General features: G+C 63.5%; 2 protein-coding genes across 3 annotated transcripts; both read left to right on the top strand.

Annotated features, from left to right (window-relative positions):
* Positions 1 to 279: 279 nt before the first annotated feature.
* Positions 280 to 5692, top strand: DUS3L (dihydrouridine synthase 3 like; the record flags this gene model as incomplete). Of its 2 annotated transcripts, XM_084250438.1 has the most annotated exons (13): positions 280 to 377; positions 1640 to 1928; positions 2155 to 2667; positions 3034 to 3075; positions 3224 to 3376; positions 3653 to 3769; positions 3951 to 4016; positions 4084 to 4194; positions 4431 to 4527; positions 4694 to 4769; positions 5107 to 5295; positions 5371 to 5499; positions 5596 to 5692. In XM_084250438.1, 13 exons carry the CDS (start codon positions 280 to 282, stop codon positions 5666 to 5668), a joined length of 1953 nt encoding a protein of 650 aa, XP_084106564.1. In that variant the 3' UTR covers positions 5669 to 5692. The 2 variants fall into 2 exon arrangements, with proteins under 2 accessions (XP_084106564.1, XP_084106565.1); XM_084250439.1 differs by lacking the exon at positions 2155 to 2667 and having other exon boundaries at positions 1640 to 1715.
* Positions 5693 to 6261: 569 nt separating this feature from the next.
* On the top strand, positions 6262 to 8107 carry PRR22 (proline rich 22; the record flags this gene model as incomplete). The annotated part of the gene is made up of 3 exons (XM_084249660.1): positions 6262 to 6391; positions 6495 to 6557; positions 6963 to 8107. The coding sequence occupies 3 exons, from the start codon at positions 6262 to 6264 to the stop codon at positions 8105 to 8107; spliced, it is 1338 nt and encodes a 445-aa protein (XP_084105786.1).
* Positions 8108 to 9147: the final 1040 nt, after the last annotated feature.

Raw genomic sequence — 9147 nt, 5'->3', positions numbered from 1 at the left:
ATTAAAACACAGTAAAACAGCAGGAAAGCAAAACACGTCGGGGCCACCGCCGGCCAGCCCTCCAGCCCTCACACCACCGACCTTCTCTGGCCGGCGCCCCCAGAGCTCAGGCGAGGGGAGCCCCGAGCCCCGCCCCCCGCAGGCCCCGCCCCCCGCGCCTGCGCGCGCACGAGCCGTCCCTCGGGCGGGCTGGTGATGCGTATTTCCCCGCGCGGCGGGGGACACACGCACGACCCGGAAGGCCTTCCCGGCACTCTTAAGCGGGCGTGAGGGGGGCCGATGGCGGGGGGAGAGGCGGAGGCGCCGGCAGGGAGTGGCAGCGGCGGCGACTCGGGAGCCGGCGCGCCGGACTGCGGAGTGGCGCCCATTAAACGCCAGTGAGTCGCCGGGGCAGGGAACGCTCACGGAGCCCTCCCAGCACCCGTAGAGCGCCCGGAGCGGTGCATGTCGGGACGTGGGGCCCGGCCCCGGGCGGGAAGCTCCCACGGTCTTCAGTTCCAGGCGCTCCTCCGTCCGCAGCGTCAGCGGCCGTAGCTGAGATCGCGCACGTTGGGGGCTGTCACATGCGGGAAGCTTCGTGCTGGGGTGGGCGGGGCTTGCAACGAGGGCCGCAGCTGCATGCTGGGGACTGTAGTCCCAGCGTGTGGCCCGACTCGCACCTCCGGCCCGAGTTACTGGCTGGGACTTGCGTGAAGCGAGTACCGCGGGGCATGCTGGGGCGTGTGGGGGGGCTGAAGAGCATGCTGGGAAATGTGGCTGTTGCGGACTCCATTGCATGGCATGCTGGGACTGGTAGTTTCTTGTAGCCGAAGGCAGCCAGGGACTCGTGCCTGAGATCTGAAGGTTAGTTGAGCTAAATTACGGGTATTTGCCAGTAGGAAGCCAGGAACAAAATAGATCCTTTCTTTCTTTTTTTTTTTAGATTTTTTAATTTATTTACACAATAGTTGGGGTACAGGCCAGAGGCGCGGGAGGGTGAGAGGATTCACCAGAGGCAGAGCAAGGAGCAGAATTGGCAGATGTACTGAAATACACTGCTGAGGGGAGCAGCGGGGAGACAGGAGAGGTCCGCCGCGCCATGTGGGCATCTCCCCGGCTGACCGGGAATTGAACCCACGCTGCAGAGGCTGCGGACAGCTTCACAGCTCTGCGCTCAACCCGCTGCGCCACCAGGAGGCCCCAGAATAGATCCTTTCTGTGATCTGAGGTGCCCCCGGCAGGGCTGGCAGTTTGCAGAAGGAGAAGCATATAAGCAGCGTCAAGTGTTTTCAGTCTCCTTCCCCAGCGTTCATGGGGTCTGAGCTCCAAGAGGGCTCACACAACCCCTTCTTTTTTTTTTTTTTTTAAGATTTTTATTTATTTATTTATACAAGCGCTGGGTACAGTCAGAAGCGCGGGAGGGTGAGAGAATTCGCCAGAGCCAGAGAGGGGAGCAGAACAGGCAGACTGACGAAATACCCTGCTGAGGGGAGCAGCTGGCGGCAGGGGAGGTCTGTGTGCCAAGTGGGACCCTCGCCGGTGGCCACGGATTGAACCAGCGCAGCAGAGGCTGCAGGCAGCTTCGCGGCCCAGCGCTCACCGCTGCACCACTAGGGAGGCCCCTCACGCAACCCCTTCTTTCCTTCCCTCTCTGCAATAGATACCTCACCACCAAGGAGCAGTTCCACGAATTTCTGGAAACCAAAGGACAAGAGAATCCCAACTGGGAGACAGAGGCAGGAAACCCTGGTGGCATTGATGGTGCTGAGCCTGAGGCCAAGAGGATCCGACTGGAAGATGGGCAGAAAGAGGACAAGCAGAAGGATGAGGCAGAGGAAGCCAAGGAGCAGCCACAGGCTCAGAAGAGGGCCCGGGGCCAGAACAAGGCCCGGCCCCATGTGAAGCCCACCCACTATGACAAGAACAGGCTGTGCCCCTCCCTGGTGCAGGTGAGTGTGGCCACAGGAAGGTTCACACAGGTTTTATTTTCTGGCATTTGTTAATTGTCCTCTCTCTAACCCCAACTCAATCCTCATTGTTATCCTTCCCATGTGAGGTTACTGACTTGTTTCAGGACACACAGCCAGGAAAGGGTGGATCTGGGGTTCAGATACAGGCTGCCTGCCATCCCAGCTTCTCCCTGACCTCCCGCATTGTCCGCCTGTTTCTCAACAGGAGTCAGCTGCCAAGTGTCTCTTTGGTGACCGCTGCCGCTTCCTGCACGATGTGGGCCGCTACCTGGAGACCAAGCCGCCTGACCTGGGCCCCCGCTGTGTGCTCTTTGAAACCTTTGGCAGGTGCCCCTATGGTGTCACCTGCCGCTTTGCTGGAGCCCACCTAGGACCTGAGGGTCAGAACCTGGTGCAGGCAGATTTGGTCCAGGCCCCGCCCATCCGCAACAGCCTGGACAAGGCACTGCAGCAGCAGCTGCGAAAACGAAAGGTCTACTTTGAACGTGCTGAGCAGGCTCTGCGCCAGCTAAGCAAGGGCCAGCTGCCAGGCTCCATACCCACTGCCACTGTCCCCAAGGTCATAGGGGCTGATGGTGCCCCAGGGCAGGAAAACTGTGATGCCCAACAAGCCCCACTGGAGCAGGATGCCAGTGCCCCTCCCAGCAGCCCTGTGCAGACCTGTGGGCCCCTGACTGATGAGGACATAATCAGGCTACGGTCCTGTGAGAAGAAACGGGTTCGTGTCTGGTGCTCCCTGCTGAGGACACTAGCAGTGTGTGTGAGGGGAGGGGTGAGCAGAGGGAGTTGGGCACATATTCCCAACTCTAGAGGACTGTGACAGAAGTGGTGGAAAGGTTTCTTAGAAGAGGAGGCATTGGGAATGGGGTTTTGAAGGACGAGTAGAAGCTTTCTGGCAGAGGAGAAAGGTTCACTCCCCATTGGGGGATAGGTTGACAAGTGCAGAGTATCGGAGGTGTAAGGATGCTGGGCCAGTTGGAACAGGTCAAAGCATGTCACAGATGGCGGGAAGAAGGGAGACTGGAGAGGCTTCAAAGTTCCAGTTGGAGGGCAGAGCTTCACCAAGCATTTTCTTTCCCTCTAGCTGGACATCAGTGGCAAACTGTACCTGGCCCCCCTCACCACGGTAGGACCCATACAGGGTGGCTTGGGCAGTGATGGTGTGACGCTGTGGTAGTGCCTAGTGTGTGCCTCTGCCTGGAGGGTCTCGGGCTGGGCAGGAGTCTGGGATCGCTACCTGCCACACCTTCATGTCTGGGTCCTGTTGCCTCCAGTGTGGGAACCTGCCCTTTCGGAGGATCTGTAAGCGCTTTGGCGCTGACGTGACATGTGGGGAGATGGCTGTTTGCACCAACCTGCTGCAGGGGCAGACATCTGAGTGGGCCCTACTCAAACGCCACTCGTGTGAGGACATCTTTGGCATCCAGGTGGGTGTCGCCCCAAGGGAGGGAGGGAGGAAGGGCTCTTAGCTGCCAAGTTCGGGAGCACAGTTCGGGGGCAGCTTGCTCTGCTCAGTCGCTTCCCAGATCCCTCCTGCCTCAGCCACAGGTCAGAGGTGTCTGCCTCACATGCCAGAAGGACTGATGACCTTGGCCTGGGGTCACGTCAGGGAAATGGGTCACTAGCCCAAGGCTCCCCAAGGGACAGTGGCCAAAGAGATGGTCAGAGCTGACCCTCTCCCCCTGCTCTGCCGCCCGCCACAGCTGGAAGGCGCCTTCCCCGACACCATGACCAAGTGTGCCGAGCTGCTGAACCGCACCATCGAGGTGGACTTCGTGGACATCAACGTCGGCTGCCCCATCGACCTCGTGTACAAGAAGGTAGCCGCCACTTGGCCCTGGGGCAGGGTGGCAGGGCATGGGAGGGTGGGGGCCTTCATGCCTCAGTTCCCCATCTGACTGCGGGCGGGGGTGGTGCTGAGCCGGCTGGGATAAGGTGGGCACTGAGGGATCCAGCCCGGATCCCACCCCGCCTTGTTCCAGTACCCTCTGTCTCTCCTAGGGCGGGGGCTGTGCCCTCATGAACCGCTCGGCCAAGTTCCAGCAGATCGTCCGCGGCATGAACCAGGTGCGCTTCCAGATCCTGCCCCGCCCCTGCCCGAGCCCGGGCCCTGCTGACCTCGGCGTCCCCGCAGGTGCTGGACGTGCCGCTGACGGTGAAGATCCGCACGGGCATCCAGGAGCGCGTGAACCTGGCGCACCGGCTGCTGCCTGAGCTGCGGGACTGGGGGACCGCCCTGGTCACGGTGGGTCTCGGGGCGCAGCGGGGGGCGGGGCCTGGGGAAGCTGGCACCCCTTCCTAACAGTCTCTCTCTCGCTGCTCCTGCTCTTCCTCTCCGGCTCTCCCTCCATGTCTGCCTCCATCTGTCTGTCTCACCGTCTCTCTCTCTCAGCCTGTCTTTCTCGCTCTCTGGGTCTCTCTCTGGGTCTGATGCTCCACCTCCCTGGACCCTCCCTCCACATGCGGCCGCTTCTCCCCCAGCTCCACGGCCGCTCTCGGGAGCAGCGCTACACCAAGTTGGCCGACTGGCAGTACATCCAGCGGTGTGTGACGGCGGCCAGCCCCATGCCCCTGTTTGGTGGGTCTTCTGCCGTTCAGCGCCCCCCCAGCCCTGCCGTCCAAGGCCACACACCTGCCCCACCCCTCCCTGGAACCCCTCTGCGCCATCGGGGGACCCTGGGCTGACAGGAACTCGGCGTTTCCACTGCACAGAACCCCTCGAGATCCTGCCTCTGTCCCCTCAGGGAACGGGGACATCTTATCGTACGAGGATGCCAACTGCGCCCTGCAGACCGGCGTCTCGGGAATCATGATTGCCCGGTAAGTGTGCCCAAAGAACCAACTAGAGCCCCCCACGTGCCCAACCTGCAGCTCAGGGCGAGGGCACATCTAAGCTTGGTCACATCAGCCAGTGCCCCCAGCCTGACCGACCGCCTCGCCACTGCTCTGGCAGCATGGGAGTGTCGGGGCGGGGCGGGGCGTCCAGGGGAGTGGGTCTGGGGAGGAGGTTGTGGGGGGCGTGGGCATTTCCACGGTTGTGGACGTTGGGGCTGGAACTTACGGGCTCTCCGGGTTATGTGATCACAACTGGGAGGCTTGGGACTGGGTTCAGGGGGCTGCGGCCTGCTGACCGCTGCCTGCCCCGTCTTCCCCACAGCGGCGCCCTGCTCAAGCCATGGCTGTTCACAGAGATCAAGGAGCAGCGGCACTGGGACATCTCGTCCTCCGAGCGCATGGACATCCTGCGGGACTTCACACACTACGGCCTGGAGCACTGGGGCTCGGACACGCAGGGCGTGGAGAAGACCCGCCGTTTCCTCCTCGAGTGGCTCTCTTTCCTGTGCAGGTGGGCCGCGGGGACGCAGCGTGGGGAGGGGTGTCGTGGGCCTGGTCTGACCCCGCCCTGCCCACCCGCCTGCAGGTATGTGCCCGTGGGCCTGCTGGAGCGGCTCCCACAGAGGATCAATGAGCGGCCGCCCTACTACATGGGCCGCGACTACCTGGAGACGCTCATGGCCAGCCAGAAGGCGGCGGACTGGATCCGCCTCAGGTGCCCAGGGGTGCTGGGGGGTGGGGGGCCGAGCAGCCGGTGGGAGCCGCGTGCCCAGGTGCCAGGCCTGACCTGCCCCCTGCCTCTCCTTCACAGCGAGATGCTGCTGGGCCCTGTGCCACCCAACTTCGTCTTCCTGCCGAAGCACAAGGCCAATGCCTACAAGTAGTAGGAGGAGGGTGGCGGTGGGGAGGCATCTGAAACACGGAGGGCCTCCCAGTGCGTGAGATGACAATAAATTTTATTCTTGTAAGACATGGCTCTTTCTTAGACTCTGAGGCTGCCCCCTTTTTGCTCCAGGGAACTTTCCCTGGACCATAGACCTGCCCTGTCCCTGGCAACACCCCCCTCCCCATTCACTCATTCTATTCCTGTGGGCTCAGAGAAGCCTTGGCCATAAAGGAGCCACCTTGACTCACCGGGGGGTCAGCCTGTGTGGGTGTGAACCCGGCCCACTGCCTGCACGAGGGCCCCTCAGGACCGTCAGCTGGGCATCGCCGGCGGGGGCAGAAGGCAGAGGCCAGGCCCAGGGTTCATCCTGCCTTTGGTGACATCTCTAGCTACCTTGGCTTCCCTGTCTGCCCGTACACCCCCACCCCCGTACCCGGAACCCAGCCAGTGGGCGGGCCACACTGGAACCCGCCGCCCAGAGTAACCGGGCAAACAGAACTCCGCAGGACTCTGACCCTGCTCCCCAGAGGGGCCACGTGTGCTCCCACCTGCCACCTTCCTGACCTCCCTGGCTGGACCCCTTGCCTCCCTATGCAGCACCCCAAGCCCTTCTTCGCACCTGCAGTTCCTCAAGAAAGCTTCAGCCCTGGGGGCCTGGACAGCACTGAGGGGCCGGGCAGCCAGCCAGCACCCTCCTGCACGGAGCCCCTTCTTGCTGTGGGTACGAGTTGGGGGGTGGCAGCAGGTGATGGTGAACTGACGGGGTTGGGGCCCAGGGCTGTGCCCGCCAGCCTGAGGGCCCTACTGCCTGCCTCTGTCCACAGGTTCCTCCAATCTGTATCACCCCCCAAACCCTGAGAAAGAGGTGTTTCCGGCCCCTCCGGCAGGTACTGGCCTCCCCAACCCTTGATGAGGACCCGGGAGTGGGTTAGAGCAAGCAGGCCCCCCCACCCCATCCCTAGATGGCCCCCCCAAAACATGGCCCATGTCCCTGTCCCGCAAAGGGCCTCCAAACCAAGACCCCTGACTGCCATCTCCTAGAAAGACCCCCACATGCAAGGCCCAAGACATGCTAGCTCCATCCCCTAGATGAGGCCCAAAGGCAAGACCTGTGCCCCTGTCCCAAATGGGGCCCAAAGCCAGGTCTATGCCCCGTATCTCACAGATGTACCCCAAAGGTGTGGGCAGTGTTCCTTTCACACCAAACCCCCAACATGGGCTGTGGGACCAGTCAGGTGGCTTCCAGGAGCTGCTCCTCTCAGGGCTGCCCCTCCCCCACTCCTGGTCCCCAGGTTTCCAGATGGCGCCCTGTGGGTGTTTCTTTGACCCTCGCATCTACCGAATCGAGTGGGCCACCACCGACTTCGGCCAGTCGTCCCTGTACAAGCTGGCGGCAGTGGGCAGCGTGGGGCCAGCTGGGGGTCCTGCCGGGAGCCCCACCTCACCAGGCACTTACCTCCTAGAGCCCCAGCACTACCTCAAGGGCCCAGTGCCTCCCCCTCCTTACCCTAACTACCAGCCGGCGCCCGGGGGTCCCCAGTACCTCATGCCCTACTTCCCACCAGAGGGGCCGGGACCAGAGGCCCTGGGCTTTGTGGCGGATGGGGGACCCCCTGCCTTTGTGGAGCTGCCTCCAGCCTTGCTCAAGGAAGGCCTGGCCCCACCACCACCTCCCCCGCTCCCCAAAGAGAACAAGCTGCCCCCGCTGCTCATCACGCTGCCCACTGAGACCACACTGCCTCCTGGCGCCTACGGCCACCTCAAGGGCCGCCTCAGCCAGGTCCATGGGCCCGAGATGGCTGGACGGCCCGTGGAGCCCTTGGCCTTCCCCACCAAGGAGCTGCAGGGTGGTGGGGCCAGGCCAGGCCTGCTGCACCCCCTGGGCCCCAGAGAGCCCAAGGCAGCCGAGGCAGAGACAACCCCTCTGGGGGCAGGCGAGGCCAGGACCCCTGAGGCAGCCAGGGCCTTTGTGCTGCCCGAGAAGGTGCTGCTGGAGGACGCCATGAAGCTCTTTGACTGCTTGCCAGGAAGCACTGAACGTGAGGGGTCCCCGTGCAAGGCCCCGGGGCCAGCCCTGCCGGACAGCGGGGGCGGTGGGGATGACTCCTCCGGCGACATCCGCTCGCTGCACCTGCCAGACGAGCTGCTGTCCTTCGACTACAGCGTGCCTGAGATCCTGGACACGGTGTCCAACGTGGACTACTTTTTCAACTTCAAGGCGCTGGATGAGGAGCCGCCAGCCCGCCCAGGGCCCCACACCACCACCACCACCACCACCGCGGCTCCCGCGCTACGGTCTGAACCGGCCGGCAGGAAGAAGGCCAGCGCCGCCTCCGCCAGGAAGGGGAGGCAGGCCAGCAAGGGCAAGCAGGCTGCAGGCCCAGCCAGCGTCACCGCCTCGGGGCCCAGGCAGGACCTGCGAACCACCCCCCATTAAAGCGTGTATGATCTCTCAGTTCAGTGTGTACTTGGTGGCATCGGGGGCCTGGTGTGGAGGGCTGTCCCCTCCCCCAGGCCCCCAGAGGACCCCAGGCCATATGCTGAAACCCGGCAGGACCCCGGCGCCTCCCAGGTGCCAGGCTTTCGAAGCAGGAATCCTGCTTTGCAGGGAATTCTAGATCCCTCGTCGCCGAACCCCGGAAAATCCGAGTCACAGGTAGGGATGAGGGGTCGTGGAAGATGCTGCCCACACTGCCTTGCACTGTGAGGATCTCCGCCCTCCGGTCCGCAGGGAAAGCCCCAGTTGCCCAGAAAGTAGCAGAACTTGCCTGGAGCCCGGCAGCAAGCAGGGCGGAGCCTGCGAGCAGCCCCTGCCTCCTCCCGCCTCCCCTTCCCCGAAGCCCCCACCAGCAGAGGAAGGGGAAGGTCTTTGAGGGGCCAGGGTGGCCAGACCTGGCCTCAGCCCATGGCCGGGGACAGGCGGACAGCGTGGCGGGGAGGAAGGGACGCCAGGGGAGTGGGAGGGACCCTCGCCACGAGCAAGCAGGCAGGGCCAGGGATGAGGAGGGCAGGTGCTGATGCAGGCAGAGGCACCTGATGGTCTGGGGAGGCTGGGCGGGGATGTGGAGACAGCGCCCACCTGGCATAGGTGATGGGGTGGGCAGCGGGCACCTGAGTTTAGGTGAGGGCAGGAGGTCAGGGAGATGAAACTTGTCTCAGGAGGGGCATCCAGCAAGGCCTCGAGTGGTGGGTCCACCCCCCGCCCCCGGCCTGACCATGGTCTCTGCCTCCTGGCCTCTGAGGACGGGCACTCCCAGAGAGTCTCTGTGCCCTTCCTCCCTCGCACCTGCTGCCTCTCCACCTGGCTCCTCCTCCTCTGCTTCTCCTTCCCTGGAAGCCTCTTGCAGGCTCTGGCCTACCTTCTGAGAGAGCTGCTGGCCACCCCTCCTCCCCTGCAGTGCGAGGTGACCCTGAGGAGGTGTTTTCCTGGTGCACACCTGTGTGTGCACTGCCTACACCTGGCTGCACAAACGTACA

Source organism: Talpa europaea (genome assembly GCF_964194135.1).
Source record: "Talpa europaea genome assembly, chromosome: 12".
Classification (NCBI taxonomy): Eukaryota; Metazoa; Chordata; class Mammalia; order Eulipotyphla; family Talpidae; genus Talpa; species Talpa europaea.
This window is presented reverse-complemented; position numbering and strand designations above follow the sequence as displayed.